This window comes from Talpa europaea (genome assembly GCF_964194135.1).
Source record: "Talpa europaea genome assembly, chromosome: 5".
Classification (NCBI taxonomy): domain Eukaryota; kingdom Metazoa; phylum Chordata; class Mammalia; order Eulipotyphla; family Talpidae; genus Talpa; species Talpa europaea.
The window spans coordinates 131,868,907-131,888,745 of record NC_140071.1 but is presented as its reverse complement, the minus strand read 5'-3'; the positions used below and the strand labels follow the sequence as shown (position 1 = coordinate 131,888,745).

At 41.1% G+C, this 19,839-nt stretch overlaps 1 protein-coding gene across 4 annotated transcripts in view; it reads right to left on the bottom strand.

Annotated features, from left to right (window-relative positions):
• PPARGC1A (PPARG coactivator 1 alpha) overlaps positions 1-19,839 on the bottom strand; it is a gene marked incomplete at both ends in the record, with an annotated part of 631,219 nt that overhangs the window by 72,676 nt on the left and 538,704 nt on the right. For all 4 annotated transcript variants that reach the window (XM_084233498.1, XM_084233499.1, XM_084233500.1 and 1 more), the window contains one exon: positions 18,759-18,938. In XM_084233498.1, coding sequence (XP_084089624.1) covers positions 18,759-18,938 — 180 coding nt within the window. The remainder of the gene's footprint in view (positions 1-18,758; positions 18,939-19,839) is intronic.

Here is a 19,839-nt window from a genome sequence, read left to right as displayed (position 1 = left end):
CTGAGAAGGCTGGCCTTTGAAGTAGAATCTCTGTGTAAGAAAGAAGACCTAAGCATGTCTGGGACATAGGAGGATCTCTATAAATGTCCAAAACTTCCATGACTGTCACTCTGCAGGCAGGTAGGTTATCTTATTTTTGAAATTCCTTTCAGTGATAATTCTCCTTGAAGACTCAGGTCCTGCATTAAACACCTTTCCACTATTGACCTTACCTGACACAACACCTTGTATATAATGAGCTCAGTAAATATCTTACAATTGATTGCTTGACAGGGAGCAACTGTGGCTACAATTTATCCCCTTCCTAAATTAGCAGATTTGGGCTTCTAAATTTCAGTCAACTGGTCAACCTTACAACAACTTTGATGATCAACCGCTTAGTATGTGATGAACTGAGTCAAAGACAATACATTGTTAATTGTTGCACTCCGCCACTGTGATTGTGGGATGTAAAATGAGAGCGCTCATACCTCCAGATACACACACACACACACACACACACACACACACGCACATGCGCATGAGCAGGAGATGGTGGACAATAAAGAGCTGATAAAGTTGTTTGTATGTACTATATAGAGACAGACAGACAAGAACTGACAGAGCAATAGCCCCACAAAGAGTTGTTAATATGTAAAAAAGAAAGAGCTAAGGAACAGCCAGCCTAGTGTTTTAAAACTGCATTTTCTTTGCTTTCAGTTTTTAAATTACACACTGCAAAGTCACTGAGGAGAAAGCTTTAAGAAAACTTTCATTTGCTATGGTACAGCTCACCGGTCTTTCTGTGCCTAAAAAAAAATAAATAAATAAACCCCCTGGAAATGTTTCTTTCTTCTCATAGACATTAATAATGATAGCTTGAACTGTAAAGATTTGGTTTTACTGAAGGTAATGGAGTAATGTTTATTTCCATTAGACTAGGCCTATAAAATCCTCTTTTTATAACCATGAGCCTACAATTTCAAAACAGCAAAGCTTGACATTTTGGTCTCTGACAGGCAACACTTAATATTGGGATGTTTTAAAAATCTATATGAAAAAAGCTCTTAATACAAGATAGGCTGAACATTTTCCTCTCAAATGGTTTGTTTTAGCTATCTCTCTTCCTCCCGGATGGACGGACGAGGAAAATCAGACAGCTTATTGGCTTAGTTTGTTAGGCCAGGTTAAAGGGATGCAGTGCTGAAAGACTCTTAGAGGAGCTTACCCTTGGGCTAAAAATAGCAGGCACTAGAGAATTATCTTAAATACGACCAAACTTGTTCTGTACTGTGAATGCAGATAACTGTAATATGTTTCCATTTTTGGTCATTTCAGGGCTTTTTTTAAGTTTGGCTTGCTGTAGCTGACTATTTAATTCATTTCTGATTCTATTTGTCACATTTGCTCTCAGAGATACAGCCTGGGGTGCTTGACAGAGGAATTATTATTTAGCTCTACTGCCTTTGTTAAAATCTAATGAGCTGTTGGATGGCTGAGCACACATGGACACGTCTTGTTAGAAGGCAAATTCATTTAGAAATGTCATGAAGAGCCTACTATGTGCAATTTTTGACCATTCTGATTTCTTCCTTAAAGGGGCAAATGCAGTTTACTACATCTTATAAATCAATTAGATTATGTCTAACTTCTGCTAAGATAAAGTCTCACATGTAAGTCATCTGTAATAGTTATGAATTTTCCTTTCTTCTCACCCTTTCAGCAGATACTTTTACTCCTGTTTGTGTCTTCATGGCATTTCATTTCTATCTTTTCCATGCATTAACCCCATGATCTTATAATTAGTTAAGTCTGTCTTTCGCATAAGACAACCAAATCCTGTATCTTAAGTATTATGTACAGAATATATTTTTGTAAAATCAGTACCTAAATTCATGCTTGGCACATTGTTGGTGCTGTTTAAATAGTTGATAAATGAGTCAGTTTAAGAATGAATGAAATCAGTTCCTGCCTTAGAGCATCCTACAAAATAGTGTACTGAATTATAACACATGAGTCAGTCTACAGTCCTAGGCGGGAGAAACTGTTCCTTTAGCAAGGACAGCTCGCCAAGGCCTTTGCTAAAATAGCAGAGATGGCCATGAATCCCACTGCAAAACCAATAAGAAACTCAGGTGAAGGGATCCTCTCTTTGCTATTTTGCACCCTGGTTTTCTATGACCATATCTCATAAATAAAAGTAAAGCCAAAATCATCCACAGTTTGTAAAAGGCATACATGCCTTGGTAAACTAGCCGTTGCTGCCATTTCTTTCTAACCTCTGCTTGATTCTGCCAAGAAATCATATCACTCACTGCTACACAACTGTGGCACAGAAAACCTGTTCAATCATGCAATCACTTTTACACTAAAGGGAAATTATTTTTATTGCAATTTTAGACAAGAAAACAACAGCAACAACCACAACAAAGTATTTGAAAACATTGCAAGTCTGACTCCATGGAGAGTCAAACTAGACCAGGACTTATAGGCCCCACGGCTACACATTTTCATGAGCTCCTAGGTCTCAGCCAGTTCCTGGTATTCAGGCAGATTTACTCTGACACTCTAGAGCCCTGTCCAGGTACTTAGTCTCTAGCTCTCTGCTGAGCTTTAAGAAACGTTCCCAGTTCTGTCAGGCAGAGCGGTGAATGCTGTATGTCAGTTGCACACATGGAGTAGTGTCCTGATGTGCCAACAGGCATTGGCAGAACATAGCCTCGGGTCCCCTCTACCCCCACTGCCATTACAGACACCCACACAGCTTAATCTGGGCAGCAAGTCTCCTTTCTGAGTTAGAAGAAAAGTTCACAGCTATGCTGGCAGGCCCACAGCATGCTGGAGTCACCGCTGGCTTTGTTTACAAACCATCTCTTGGAGAATATGCTCTCAGATCTTTGATATGTCTTATTTTTAGCATGATTGGTCTGAATGGCTGGGAAGGTCATTTCATATCTTCTCTCCCTGCCACTGAATATGGCAGAACCACAGTAATTGCATCCATGAACAGACATCAGAGATAGAGTTCCAGAAGAGCATGACTTTGGACTAGGCACCAAGAAAGTAATGCATCACCAGGTAAAGCATATTCTTTCCCTCACACAGCTTATCGCGTAGCTTGAGGGACGCAGCCAGCAAGACAGCGATAGCCACAATCAAGAAGCTTTCGCCAGAGGAAGAGCTGCTCTTTCACACATGCAACAATAAAAATGCACTTTGTGTCCAAAAGGGTCACAAACACTTTCCTAAATTTAGGGACTTGATATTCCTTCACTAAAGGCTCTCACTGAACACAGACCAAAGCACCCAGACTCCATAACAGCATAGCATTCAAATACAGTTTGTGGACATGATGTTTATGGAAAATTTCCTTTGCGCACTCACTCCATAAGACTCAACGGAGGACAGGTGTCATTTCCTATAACCTCCAGCCACCCACCTTTTTCTGACCCTACTTCTGCCCTTCATTTGTATTGATCCTCTCCTTCCCACTGCTGGGCTCCATGGAGGGCACCAAGATGGCACATGGCCAGCCTTGCACACAGCCTGGAATCAGTTCTTACACTACCAGATGAAAGGTCGGGTGGGAAGCCCACCACCAGCACATTAATCTGGTCACTCAGGGACCATACGCTGGCTGAAGAATAGCACGCAGGTGAGTGATGGACAGGGTCATCGCCGCCTGGCTGCATCGGGGGCTATTATGACAGTCATAAAGAGAAAAGGAAAAATTGGACAAGGAAAGAATTACTCCTGGAAGGGACATGAAGAGACACACAAATGCCTTTGTGCAAAGGATAAGCATGAGAAAGTACCAGGGGATCGGGGCTGTTCACGGCCGTCAGGGTGGAGAGCACTCTTTGAAACTGCCGAACTTAGAATATTAATAAGGGGTCACAGCTTAACCAAAGCTCAGGTCCTTCCAGAGAACCGCAAGCTGTCCATTCTCTCCCCTCAGGTGAAAGGTGACAGAACCGGGTGAGAAAGTTTGGATAAAGAAGACACAGTGAAAGCATTTGTTGGGTTTCTAGACAGAAGTTCAATGTGAAGAACTCAGACCCATACATTACTGGAAACACTTTATCTGAAATCAAGTAGGATTTTTAGTGATTACTTCATAAACCCTAAGGTTGGCCATTTATTTATAAGGATTGCTTAACAAAATGGGGGGAAACGAGGAACTACTCGCAGGACTGATAGCACATTCCATGCACTCCAAAATGGACATATAAATGTGCACTGATGGGGTGCTGGCTTATTTGGGGGCTGAGTGGAATAAGGATGGAAAGCAAAGAAGAAAGGGAGAAGAGGTAATTTCATTCTACAGTAACTTGGGGAATGAATTCTTTAAGGAAAATTCTGCTGAGTTGTATTCATCTTGACCCATGGCCCCACAGCCGAAGAGTTTTACCACTGACAAGAAAAAATAATCAGAAGTCTCTTTATCAGAGGGATTTTTAACAACTGCATGTTTTAAAGGAGAAACTAATCTGACAGAATATACAGTAAAGTTCACATTTCACAGAACATTCTCTTATTTAAGATTGCTGCATGGGAAAGACTTCCAGGATGACATCAAGACTCCGTGAAAATGCTTTAGATCTAAAAATACGTATGTGTGTTTGTGTGTATGCCTCATTTATCTTTCATCATCCGGCATTAATCCACACAGGCACTTGTGCAGATGAATGTAGAAGTTGACTCACTTAAGCACCAAATTTTTTATTAAATCATTTCATGGAAAAAATTCAAAATCATTTACATATCTCTTCATCTTAATAATTATGAGAATTGATTTTTGTAGCATTGTGTGATATGACAAAATGAATGTAAGGAGCTGTTTGAGACAAATGCCCCTGAGAAATCCGAGGCTATTTGCCCTCGGATTCAATGGCCCAGACAATCGGATTTTGAATGTTTATCTACTTTCTGTTTCCTCTCTTTGGGTCCCACTTCCCACTATGATCGCCTTGCCTTTAGCAGCCCATTAGTTTCTGAAATCATTTCTTCTAATCTCCCATGTGCTTAGAAAAAAGTTAACTAGTTTGGTTTAAATTGTAAGTAAAACAAAAGGAAGCAAGGAGTCCGGGAGGGCTGGTGAGGATTTTTCCAGAGACAAAATACATCAAGTCTCAGGGTATGTTCTTTCTGAATCTGGTTTGTCTACTCTGAGACTTTTTTTTTTAACAAATGGTGTGTTTCTCAGCTAGGTTTCAGACAATTAATAATACTAAGTTGATAATGGCCAGAGAAATGAGGTCTTCTAATATGAATTATAAAAATAACCAAGATGATGAAGTCAAAACGCATCTCTCTGTGGAACACACATCTTCTCTTTTGACTATGAAACGTATAAATGGAAATAAAAATGAACTGGCAAGTCAAGGGAAAAAAGTAGCATCCGTGTTTTGTTTTCGCAGGCCACAGAAGCAGCAGGGAGGTCACGCAGTCCCACAGAAGGGTATCGTGCCTTTTGCTGACTCAGAGAAGAAACACATTTGCCATTCAAAGACAAATTAAACGGGGCATAGATCACGCTACGTGGATCATCAAACTTGGTTATCTACCAAGTCCAGGCAACATCCAGCTACCTCCAAACACATCTGAATGCAGAAAATTCTATGCCTCTGTGTGGACAGAAGAATGCCTTTGTCAGAATTTTCACTTGGAACAAATATTGCAAAGCAATCCAGACAAGATTTGTCCCAGGAGAAATTGACACAAATTCCTTTCGGGCAGGGGCACCACCTCCGCTCCCTCACTGGGATTACTGGGTGATAGGATTAAAGGAGCTAGAGTGGCATCGTGACCTAACGTAACTCTAAAATCTGCTGCACACAGAGTCCAGGAATTGGGCACCCGCGGGGAAAAGGAGACACTTATCCTGAGCAACATCGTTGCTCAGGCATTCACCTAGGTCCTCTGCAGTGGGAACAGGAGGCGAAACTGTCCACCAGGCTACACTGCCTTGAAGAAGTATCCAGCCTGATAGGCACAGCTGGGAGGTAAGGAAGATGTTCCCTCTCAGTCTGAGCTGGCAGGACACCAGAGGATCCTGACATGAGAACATTCTGGACAGAATCTGAGTTGGCAAGGATCCCTGGACACCCAGGAAAATGTCTGCAGTACAGAAGCTCTGACTTCTCATCTGAGCAAATGGGATGGCGCCCAGGGAACTGATGTTCTCAGGCCAAGAGCTCATGGAAAAACCAAGGGCATTCCTATAATAGAGGCACCATTTTCCTTGTGTAAGCACCATGCAAAAGCAGAAATAAACTTCTCAGAAAGGAACAGGGAGAAGACATTTAAGCTGGAGCATGATAGGTTCTCACTGAAGGAGACTCAGTAGAGGTATAAGGTTTGGGAGATTCAGAGAGAAGAAGAACGGTGTCGGTAGCATTCTCACTGGACACTCTCCTCACTGCAGGAAGCAAGACCATCCCGTAGGGACCACGCCATGAGGCAGTGAGTAGAGGGCTTCTCTTTTCCTGAAGAGACATGTTCAGGACGTTACATGGCGGTGAAAAGCATGGCAGCCCTTCCAGCTGGACAGAAATGGCATTTGCAGAAGGAAGGTCAATAGGCCTAAAATGGCAAGAAACTGTTTTCATCCAAAGGAGCCCCGTGGAGGTCCAGCGTTCTAGTCACAAGTTTTAGACAACTTTCTGCTGACTGCCGTGCTCCCCTCCCTTGGGTTGACGTCCTCTCGTCTTCTCTTAGCAATTCCAATGAGCAAAACTGTTCTTTTCTGCAGGACACTAAGTGTGGGCACCATGGCAGCCAGGTGTCCCGGTGTCACGTACTCTGTCCTGCTGGCCAGCACGAGTGCCATCTCTACCAGGGCTCTTGGAATAGAAGATCCTGATAGCCAGGAGGAGTGCTCACCAGGAAAATTCCACTTCAAGACGAAGGCATTTCTGGAGATAAGTGCACCAATCCAAAGAAAGGCAGACTTTATCAGTCAGTGATGACCGGGATAACAGGCAGGTGGAGAAAGCCCCTGCCTTACTTCCTAGCAGAGAACTTATCTCCCTCTATTGTAAAGATTGTCTTCATCACTAACCATGAGCTTCACGGAGCCATAGACAATGTCTACTCTTCGTCCATGTGTGCCCAGAAATTGACATGGCACTGTGCATGCTAATGAATGGTTGACAATAATTGCTTTTTGATGAATGGGTGATTACATCACTGAAAGAACAGACAAACTTTTAAAATCCAGAAGCATGAAAATGGGCAAAAGTTGGAATCCGCATGTTTTGGCCTGAGTGCTGTTTGCAAGTGAGAAAATGTGACAGGAGGAAAAGACCAGTATGTGTATGAATCCCCCTGAATATATTCATCTAAAACAAGGCCCTGAGTCTTTAAAGTTAGCAACTTCACTCTTAGGTCAATGGGATGGCACATAGTCGAGAGAGGCTGCAACACTTCCTGTCTCAGTCCAATGAAGGAAGATTGGAAGGAAAAGACCTAAGAAACTTCCCTGAAGTAAAAAAGTTCTGGGTATCCACTCTTAGTCATGGTTCTGGGGTAAAAATATCAGCCACTGGGGAAAGTTCTCTTTGCCATGGCCCCCTCACTACTGGCCATACATTGTATTTGTTTCCATTTCTCCAGTCAGCAGATTGCAATTTGGGCTGGATAATTTCTTTTCCACATCTCTCTAAATTCTCTCTCTCAGAAAAGTTTGACCAAAACATCCTGATTTCATCTTGCCTCTGTGCTCTGGTAATGAATGAAGAGTTAACTGGGTACAAAGGCAGCAGGAAAGCTTGCCAGAGTACAGTTAGACAATTTCATGACAATTAGCACTGATTTGCACGACAAGAATAGAAAAAAAAAAAAAAACATGCAAAAAATTGCTCTAAAGGAGAACACAAAAAGCTACTCACACACAACCCTAAAAAAGCCTTCTAGCACTGGCCGAAAATGATACCAAAGGAAGACAGAAGAAACACACCAGATTAGCCAATTAGCATTCACCCAAGAAAAGCAAGTGCTTTGAAGAGCAGGAAGAGAAGGAACTCATCAACAGTAATATCAACTTGACAATAGCCTTGACTGTTTATCTACCCAAAAGAAGTGCTACCTCCCCACTTTTTTGTGACCCTCTCGACAATTCTGGGGGAAAAAATGTTAGTTCAACATTATCGCCAGCCAGAATATGACTCTATTTATGTGACAAGTTGACAACATACAATTTCATGCTTGTTGAACTGATCGGTGTTATATATTCACTGTGAATATTATGAAGCCTCGCCATTATAAATATGAAACAGTATACACTTATTCAAAATAACTCCAGCAGTGGCAATTTATAGCTTGGTTGTTTGTGTTCTTATGAGGTCCAAATGCCACCTTAAGAAGCTGCAGCTCGCAGAAACAGATGTGCAGTGTGACTGTGACCAAAATGGATTGACGGTGACCTATGTGAAAGCAGGCTATTACATTTTGGTCTGCATGGCAGCTGACACTGGTTTGTATTTAGATATGTGACTGTTGAGAACACTGTGTCCTTAAAGCTCTGTTTAAACACGGGCCAAGACATTTGTCTCCTGGACTAATTATTTTACCACTCTTCTATGGCAAGAATCACTTTTATTCCCCCTTAAAAAAAAAGAATGTGCATGCATGCGCACACACACACATGCACACACACACACAGCACACATTTCCACTATGCTGCACAAAGTTACAGCAAGTACTTTAAACCTTGCTCATGGCAGGTGAATGCTGGCAAGCGTTCTGGAATGCCTGCATAACAGGATTGTACCACCTTCTCGATCAGGTGCCTGGGAACGGGACAAGGCCACCAAGCATCAAATCAGAAGCTGTCACAGCCACTGTTTTTGGTCAGGTTTTTTTCCTCTCTTCTCTCCCTCACCCCGCCCCCCACCTTTCTTTCTCTTAGCAAGCTTCAACCAATTTGCAAGTGTTCGCTTCTACAAGGACAAATTTGGAAGAGTGAAGAACAACACAATTTATCCAAATGTGGAAGGAAATGAAGGAGCCAGGCGCCTTGCTAAAGCTAGATATCAAAAATTTGCATAAGTAGTTTCCCCACAACAGAGGTGCTATTGGGAACAAAATAAATTGCTTGTATTGTAAGCAAGGGCACCAGCCTTGACCAAGTTTGTGGTTGCCTTCCTGCTCAGACATTTCTTAAGTATGCCTAGATATGCCTTCTAAGAAGCTCAAGTCAGTTGCCCTCTGTGGGTAGAGCTCAAAGACACTTGTTTATTTATTAATTATTTAATTTAATGACCTCAAATGGTTATCACTTCTATAGAAGTTTTCCACGATAAAGAGAAATAAATACAAGACTTTGGAAATATGAATTACATTGTCGCGGGATTTTCTAGTAATACTTTTGTTTTCTCTTTGTGTGTTCATTTGTTCAATACTAGGTAATACCCCAGCTCTTGGTCTGAGCTCTAGCAAAGAGTCAGTGATCAGAATCCTGAATCTCTTTTGGAACATTTTCATTCTAGTGTTTTGGAATTTGCCCATTCTCACAAAAGTTTGCTATCCAAAATCTGCATCTCTTTCTACTTTTCCTGCTGGAGTAAAGTGAAGGTGTTGTCGGTCTGTCTAGTAAATTCAACCCACAAGATAACATAATCACATACATTCATTTCTCGGGGACCGTGGCGGTTCTTATCTCTTCGCTTTTATGATCTCTTATGAACAGCCAGGAATAGCAATTTGCAGGCTGTTTGTAAAGCCATCTTAGTCTGAACCTCGCCTCCTCCTCTTTTATCACACGGTGATATTCTGCAGCTAAATCCCATTCGCCACAGCAAAATTTGCTCTGAGCTCCATTTTAGAATAATGTAAGTATTCTCCGTGTGTATGGAACATATCAAACATGTAATAGAGGGCAATTATCATCTCAATGAGCTGTTTATTAATAGAAGACGGTGTGTGTGCTTTGCCCAGATGCACTGATAGGCCACTGTACACTGCAGCCTGAGGCTATTACATTCTCAGGCGTCAGCGGCGGCCGGCAGCTCCCCCATCGTTCACAAAGTCCTGGCTCTTTTGCGTGCTCTGCTCAACTTTATTTTGCCATGATATCACCTAGAACATTAAACACAATGCTCCAGTTCTGTGTTAAATCACAATTGTTTCCTATTAAGTGTTCCAAGCTACCCATTTTTATTAACAGTTACTTTATTAAATCCTTAATAACACTGATAGAATAGTTAGTTAATTTGTGTGTTGAGCCATGGATGTTAATTTGTAAACATAATAACATACTGCAATCATTTGCATAATAGCATTTTAATCTTTTTAGTAAAAGCTGTAATTCCCTACAAAGTACACTGCAGTAGAAACTAAGTGACTATTGGTAATAATACAAAAGGCCTTAAAATTCTGATCCTATTATAGTGTTGGAACATACCCAAACTGCTCCCATAATCTCTGAAATGTTACTGTTCTCTGATTTAGGTGTCTGTGTCAAGAATAAAAATGAAGTATAACTGGTAGCAGTAGACTATTTCCTAAATGTAATTTAGTATTCACCAAGCACCAGCACTTTGCAAATAGCTCTGAGGCTTTCCTTCAAAGTTCAGAGCTCCAACTCTGCATATTGTGTGAGGAACACCAAGAAACTCACTCTCCGCTCAGTCGTGCTGAAGCAGGGCTCTGATAAATCATGCTGATGTGGCACCAGGAAGGGCATCGGCCACCTGCATTTGGTGACTGAATCTCCTCCCTTTTCTGCCCCTACCACTCTGTACCTCCCTCAGCTGTCCCGGACAAGAAGTTTGGGAGGGAACGACAAAAATGGGGAAATACTTAAAGAAGCTACTTCTGGAACAACCATCACAACAGAAAAACAATGAGTGAAGGGGCTATAACACCAATCACAAGACTGGGCCCAAAAAGGGAGAAAAAGAGGTAGTTGTTGGAAAGTCACTTGGCCAAGTCATTTTATGCAAGACTGGTAATTCATTAATCCAATCGGCTGCAAACCTTGAATGAATAACCTGCAGTAGTAATGGGGATGGGCAGGTCTACAACATATTAGTGTTTAGAATCTGAAACTATGCAAATTGAGTCTCTCATTTTGGAAAAGGCACAAAAGTCTCTCCTAGCATCATTTTGGGACAAATGGCGTAATGGATAAGAAGTCATTTATCTTCGTAAAATTTTACCCTTGCCAAGAATCAGAGTATTTCATTGTGCGTCTCTCTCCCCTCTTCCTTTGCTCTCATTCTAGCTACTTGTAATTCAGCAACCTTGGCAGGCTACAGCAAAGCACAGCATCCTGCCTTGTTTCCAAACGACACCTCAGAGCACACAATCTCAAGAGTTTTCTGAGAGGTTAGGGAAGAAATTAAAAAATATATCTTCTTTACAAAATTGTTTTACATCCCAGGCAATTCATTGTATGAAATCCACCACAAAAGTTTTCATTAAAAAAAAAAAAAGACACATAATTACAGGGATACATGAACCTTGCTAAAAATGTGAAGTCTGGATTAGGAGAGAGTGGGGGACAATTTAGCCCTTCTCCCCACTTAATAATGCCATCTTTAATGTTCATGTTTTTTATCTGCTTTTTGTGTTGATCTCATTCAGAGGTGAGTCATCTGCAGAGCTGCTTCCAGGACAGTGCAATAGAGATAGGGCATGTGGACAAACAGACACAGCATAGGCACAGAGTTCCTGCACAAGCACTAAATCGCTGTCCAAACAGACAGCTTGTCCAATGCAGCATCCTGAATCTTTATTACATGAACCTAAACTAATATCATTGAAGTAAAGCTCAGAGGCTACAAGCCACTTTTCCTGACTCTCCTCTGGGCTTTTCCCTTTGTGAATGTGGGTTTCCACTTTCCTGGCCATCCCCAAATAGCCAACATATTTATTTCAGTGACCCACCTGAAGATCCAAGAGGTGGCAAAAATCTAAGATAGTCCCATAAAATGCCTCCCCTGCTTCTTGGAGTGCCCAGGTAACCTGACATGAAATAGTTTCTCTCTACCCAAAAATATACATTCTACAATCATTTTGCCTAGTTAAACATATAGATTCTTACTTTCCAAATGGCAAAGTGCTAAGGACCAGATAGGCTTCCATGACAAACAGCAGCCAACCTCATCTCCTGTAACTGCAACTTAACAAAAGTAGATACCAAGAAAGTTAGTGGTGGTGAAAGATGGTGAAGTAGCCAGCATCCTGTGACTTGCTATTTATTAGCAGAGGTTAGTGCCAATAGCCATAGCCCTGTGGGTCAGAACTCCTGACCCATATTTTTCCAGTGGTCAGCATTATGGTGGGGAGGAAATAGGGTGATAAACTAGATGTTCCCAAGATAAGGCAGATGTTATCAAGGCAAATCAGTCTTTAACTGAGGTGTGTAGGTGAACACTCTCTCTCTCTCTCTCTCTCTCCAACACACACATACACACACTCTCTCTCTCTCTCTCTCTCTCTCTCTCTCTCTCTCATAGCACTGTGTAGTCTCTGCAAGATAAGCCTAAGTAGAAGTTGAAAATAAAACAGCACGCAGACTAGGTCAGATGGTTGCTTCTTGATTTGCAACTCTCCAACATGAACATCTAGCTGATTTATACCCAGAATTTGGAATTTTGTGGTAGACTACAAATGCAAAGATAAGTACAACATAAATTTTTAAAATACTCCATAAGTCTCCATGAGTTTCCACATTCTTCAATGTTCTTATGTTACAGCCAATTATCTCCCCACTTAAATGGCTATTATTTTCTGGCTTGAAGTCTATGTTCTCCCTAAGCGTCATTACCAAGTGTGGCAAAAATCTGGTTGTGGGCTGTAAATTGAATTTAAATGACAAACATCTATTGATCGCAAATTGGAAATTCCAGAAATCTTTAAAAAAGTGATTATTGTAAATGAATTCAGGCACACCACATAACAAAAGGAGAATTTATTCTCTCAATGATTAAATAAGGTGAGGCGATTTTCATACACATTTTTTTTTCTGTTTGTTTTGTTAAAATTCCAAGAGGTTTGCCATTCATAGAAAAGTCTGCCTGACCACAGGCGCAGTCAGAAGCAGGAATTCATTACCATGGAAGGCTGCAGAATTTCCTCCAAGGAGACAAGTGAGAAAAAGCAGACACCATGTAAATTTGTGGATCGGGTTAAATATGCCCTGGCCCTGAGGCGGCAGGGGGCTGGAGAGCCTCTCTGTACAATGACTCATAAGTTTTAGACAGTACTTCAGTACTTTCTGCTCAAGGTGAGCAGAAACTTAACCAGGAAAGACATCCATGAAGTCCTGATTCTCTCTGGAATATTTTCAAGTTAGCATACCTTGCCACCTCCCTCTCTAACCTAAATCCTATTCATCAAGGCCAATGGAATTTTCCTGCCAGGTGCTTCAAGCCTTTGCTCCCTTTTTGACATCCCCTTTGCTGACACCTATCCGTCCCTGCACCTGCATGCCATGGGGAAGGGGATGCAAGGGGACCTGCTCTTGGGTCTCCCTCCCCTACTTCTAGTCCTACTGCTGGTCCACAGCTCTTACAACTATCAGAATGATCAGTCTTAACTACTATCTCTACCACCTTGCTCACTAAAAGCTCTTCTATGTCACCCTAATTCCAACATGCAAAATCCAAACTCAAATTCAAACTTACATTTTCCACTCCTGCGTTCCCACTAAGAATATATTTTTCTTTGAGAAATCACACTCTTCAACTCCATACCACCTCTATGAAAACACTTCCCTCTGATTCTCTTAATAGTCTTGGTCACTAATTCCCCCCTTACTTAGGATTTACACACATCTACACACATACATATGCACACACAGTTTTGCAATATTTGCCAACTGCATGTATATATTGGGTTACTGGAAAAATCATGATGTATTTTTCTACATTTTTCTATCAAAAATGTGACATGACTTTTCCAACAACCCATTATAATATATAACTCATAAAATATATATATCATGGGTATAAATATACCTGTACATCTATACATGGAAGCAAAGGCTTGCATGTTTGGCAACTGCTGATATATGTGAATATATATACACACACACACATACACACACAATCTTGCATTGCTTGCTAATTGTTTCACATTCTTCATCTGGCCTCCCAAGCTAGATATACAATTCTTTAGAAAAAAGAAATTTTGTGCATTATGTGGTATCTGCACGTGACCTAACTCATTTCACACCATCTGTAAAAACATGGTCAGCTCATCAACTATGCTGCAAATACTGAAAAGTTACTTTCTACTGTATTTTTCAGAAAATGTCTAGATAAACTTCAACAAACAACACAAGTAGGTTTCCTGCTTTTAAATGCTCACAGCACACTGAATAGCCAAACTTTATTTTTTTTAACTTTTTGGTAAGTATAAAATATCTACCCATTTTAGAAAGAATTAGACTATGGCTGGAAAAAATGTAAAATCAGCTCTATTCCCTCCAGAGAAATCAAGTACTCTGCCACTTCCCCTCACCATTTCCCTCGATGGCCTATAACCAGGACACCTTATAGACAGGAACCAAGTAGCCACAGAAGTTCCTGACATCAGACCTTACTGAGGGTTCCCATAGTTATCCAATGTGGCTGCTGGCGACAGTTGTGAGCCCTTCTCTCCCCACCAGCGTAGACAGACCTCAGAACCATAATGTGTAATCACCCAGAGATAACTACTGGCTGGTCATGTTCTACAGAACCCCAAGTAGCTGCATTCCAAAGAAACAGAGGAATGAATGAAAGATGCCCTAGGGTTCTTTCACAGATGCATTATGTGGCCATTAGAATAAAGCCAGCACAAGGAGGTCAGCGGTGACACACAAGGGCCAGTGTGCTATTTAAACTCACTCCATGCCACCCATCTTTACACACTGCCATGCTGTAAAAGTAGTTCTTTATTCTCCTCCTTCAAACAATGCACAAAGGCAAGAGAGGGAAGGAAGTTATGTTGCAATATTCTGAAACATAAATCTTGCTACTGGCCAGCCCAGGACAGCATCCTGTTTTCCTGACACATGGGTCAGATTCCCTGGAGGCTGCACCTATGAGCCGCGTGTTCTGTTTTCCTAAGTGGCTTCTGAAGGATACCTAGTCACCTACATACACACCTCCAGGCCCAGGTTGTGCAAGCCGGCATCACGTTTGTGTGACTAGTTACTCAATAAGCATGTACCATTGCATGTTGGCACACCTCGCTCCCACTCCGAAATTCACTCCTTCCCAAATTGTGGCATTCCTGTTCACTCGTTCTTTTCCTTTTAAACTTAATGAAAAATTAAACTTAGATTCAAAGTTATAGAAGAAGCCAGAGGAGTAAGTGTTTACCTCCGAAGTTTAATATCCTGCCACAGAAAGCTCGAAGTATGATTTCGCTTTCTTTCCACTTTGATTAGAATCCAAGATTTCTGGGCCTCCCTGGTGGTGCAGGCGGTTGAGCGCCGCACTGTGAAGCTGTCCGCAGCCTCTGCAGTGCGGGTTCGATCCCGGCCAGCCGGCGAGAATCCTGCATGGCACAGCAGTCATCGCCTGTCTTGCCCGCTGCTCCCCTCAGCAGTGTATTTCATCAGTCTGCCTGTTCTGTTCCCTACTCTGTCTCTGGTGAATCCTCTCACCGCCCCCACACTTCTGGCCTGTACCCCGGTTCTTGTATAAATAAATAAATCTTAAAAAAAAAAAAAAAAACAGAATCCAGGATTTCTGGACCAGTTTCCTATGGTCTTGCCAAAGGGATCCTGGCACCAGGGAAAAGTGCTGAATTCCTAGGGGCCTGATTTTATTCTGGATCTGAGGTAGATAACATTTGTTATTGGCAGGTCAGAGGTGGCAGAGACCAGGACTGTTGGGCTCGCTCAGGTACAAGGCCTTCTCAAATGTGATGAGGTAGGACTTTGAGTATTGGGAGGAAGTGAGTGCAGGTGAAAGTCCCCGCTGGGCCCCGTGAGAGTTTAAAGGCGCAGGCCCTGGGAACTGACATCAGGCAGCTTGGGCTTATTTTGTTGCCTACGATCCCTCTTCACAGGGGAAGTCACAACTTCAGAAATCCAAGTCTCCTCAAAGCACACTTTTTTTTTTCTGTTGAGTTTAACGCCAGAGAGCAAAGGGTAGAGGCCTTTTGTCTGCATGCAAATACGCAGGAAGCTGTGGCTGTGTGAAACAGCATTGCCACCTATGACCTTACCCTTTGCATAGACAAAGAAGAATGGGTTTTGTGACATCAGGGAAAACTGTTATGGGGACTTATCTAAACAGTCACTTTTGCTGTCTGTCACTAAGAGAATTCCTAACATATCATTCAGGAGGCCCTGGGTATCCCAATAATTTTATATGGCTTTTGAGTCTTCATATCCTCTCTCTTAGCAATATTTTCTCTCGGAAATCTGACCAATTCAATTCTATCATTTTATAAAAGGGTGACAGTCACTTTTTTTTTTTTAAACAGGGTTTCCCAACCTCAACACTATTGTCATTTGGGGCCAAATGTGGGCACTGTCCTGTGCATTACAGGAGATTTAGCAGAACCCCTGGTCTCTACCCATAAGATGCCAGTAGCAGCAGCTCCTCTCCCCAGTTCTAACAATCAAACCTATCTTCAGACATTGCTATATGTCCCTGGGGGGACAAAATTGCCTTCAGTTGAGAATCACTGGTTTAAAATGACCTAATGAGAGATTAAATTAAATGATCCTTGTGTTTTAGAACATTGAAAACAATTCTATCAGTGGTAGAAAGTTATCCAGGGAAACAAAAGGGGTGTCTTGGTGTAAATTAAACATCTATAGATAACTAGTTGCTGAGTCAAGTCTCCTGAAGGTGTAAACGTGAAGTGCCTTTCGCAGGTACCATGGCAGACACCAGATACACAAGGTCATGGACTAAGGGGTTGTTCTTGAAACTCACCCACCAACAAGGCACAGACAACACCCCCCCATACACCTTTAGTTACTCCCTAGCCATCATCTACAAAGCGCATGGCATTCACCCAAAATGCAATAGCCGATTTTTAGATAAGGTCTATAAGACATGAACATTTTTTTTAAAGTACTGTTTATTTAATGCAGCATGACTTAAAATGGGCCTGTAACCTGACAAGTGTACTGAAAGAGGAATGTTCAATTTACCAGTTCTAACCAGCCAAGTCCTCACATGAACTTTCTAAGACCCAACTGAGAAGCCTGGGAAAGTGTAACTAACCACAAACCCTCAGTGTTTCCTCCACCTGATTCTTGCTACCCAGTCCTAACTCCACCGCCTTCAGCATTCTTACAAGACCCACTTAAAGCTCCAGACAGAGTATAAAATCTTAGCCGTCGGCAGTTCAGCCACCTCGGCTCACCAGCTATCCCTCCTTCCAAGTCAACCAACACTGAAAGGAAAGATTCTGTTCTATTTTTAAATATATTGAGCAAAGAAGCAGCTTGATATGTCTCTGTAAAGGATGGCTGTCACCCAAATTCACTGTTATTCTATTTTTATCAATGATATACACTTAGAAGATGGATACATTCTGAGTTCAAATCCCAGGTCTTTATCTGTCAGCTGTGTGATTTTGGAAAAATCACTTGACCTCTCTGAGACACAGTGTCAATGTATGTAAAATGGGAATGATGATAATAGTACCTGAACAATAGCCTGTTTTGAGGGATTGAGAGAGATGATCCACACACAGCACCAGAGATCCAGAGTGTTGTCAAAGTGTTGTTCTGGTTGCTGATTTTGTTATTCACCTTACTATCACCATCATTCACTCATGATCCAACAAATAAATAAATGTTTATTCAACACCTTCTGTGTGCAGGGTACTGGAAAATCTCAGCAAATGCTGTCATTTTTTTTAAATGGCTCCATATATATTAATTCCATGCTTTTTATGTGCTGGTGCTAGAAAAACTCAATGGATATTATAAAATCAGCTTTCTTAATGATTGGATTGTTGAACCAAATAATACTGTAGTATAAGAAAGGTCTTGGCAGGTAGAGCCTGGCACATACTAGGTGGAAAATGTTAGCTGATGATGGAGGTGCTGGTGGCTGTAATACTGAAAACTAGTTGATTTGACAATATTTCTTCAATTCACTTCCCAGAGACCTCACTTAATGTCTGCTGCTATAAGAAATAATTTATTTTCAAGTAACTCAGTACTGATCTTGTGAGAAGTACTTCTCAAAGTAAAACTTTAATAGGAGTAGATTAACATTCTTTATTATAGGGTAGGCTTATAACAGGAGTCAAAAGTCCAGGAGATAATTCTCAGTACTGAAAGGTAGGCTAATTTTGACTAATTTATAAGTAAATATTAGAGTAGTTGAGTTTAGAAGTTTCCATAATGTAAAGAAATAGAGATTATGGTCAAAAAATAATTTAAAAAAGACTTCTCACCTGTTTTATAAAATAACTACAGGGAAACATCTAAGCCCTTGGTTTAAAAGGAATGCATGTGTTTATATTTTACATTCATTTAAATTAGACATCATTTTCTGTGAGAAATAAACAGGAATAAACGGGTTTAGACTTTTGTTCTTCTTTGTCGTTTATTCTTGCACAATCCCTTAGTATTTCAACACAGTTTAATGCACTCTGCTGTGGGTTCCTAGTCCCTTAATTCTCAAAAAAAAAATTTGTTTTCCAAAAAATTGTTTTTCCACAAAATAGAATAGTCCAAATTGGGTTAAAAAGTCTTCAGATGATAGCAGAGTCAGGCCCCTCTAAACTTTCAGCCCAACAAACATGTTAGTCTGTCCCAAGCCAAGTTCAATGAGAAATTCATTTTCACCAAGAAATGTCCTTACCTCAAATATGTTTGAAGGCTCATTGCTGTACTGATTGGATATGATTTCTGATTGGTCACTGCACCACTTGAGTCCACCCAGAAAGCTGTCTGTATCCAAGTCGTTCACGTCTAGTTCAGAAAGGTCAAGTTCAGGAAGATCTGGGCAAAGAGGCTGGTCTTCACCAACCAGAGCAGCACACTGCAGGAGGCAGGGGGAAAAGCTTTCATTAACTGCAGGAATTTATTAAACTGCAATAGCATGTGATGGGAATTAAGCCCTACTTAATGCAACGACACCAGCAAGGCCAGTTTCTAGGGCTTTAGTCACCAGGAAAAAAAAATACTAAATTCTTTTTCCCATTTGCTCCTCCAAGGATACTCTGTGTGATCCATTCCACCTAAAATTCTACTTCCAAATCTATGGAAAATGCCACGCTTGCCGGAGCTTTCTCTGATTCTTCCAGTTAGTAATCAACAGGATTTGTCTTTACCTCTAGGACAGTTAGAACCAAGGTTGAAATAATTTTCTGGTTAATCAAATGTAAACTTTCACTCTACCCTTAAGAGTATAATCCTTTTGAGGGAAGGACACTGTCTAATTTTATGTTGGAATTGTCATCATATATAATAAAGACAAAATGAAACAATTGTTAAATGAAAAAATAGAACATGGGGCCTCTATTATGAAAACTTTCTCCATTTACACTCCTTTGAACCATTATAATCCATATAATTCATTTAGCAACCAATGATGCAATCCTTTGACTTGCCATTGGTTCCTGAATTGTTATTTAAATCATTTACTCTTACTTCACTTTTCATGAGTTTCTGGACTTCATCCACAACAGGTCAAAACTTCCTTGAGATGAAGGACAAAAATCTTGGTTTTCTATATGATCTGTGTATCTTTCACTGTGAGGTGTGTGTGTGCGCGTGTGTGTGTATGTGTGTGTGTATGTGAGAGAGAGAGAGAGAGAGAGAAAGAGAGAGAGAGAGGGACAGAGAGAGAGAGACAGAGAAAGAGAGACAGAGACAGAGACAGAGAGAGAGACTGATACTGATCTCTTGATATCTGGAAAGAAAAACCACTGCAACACAGC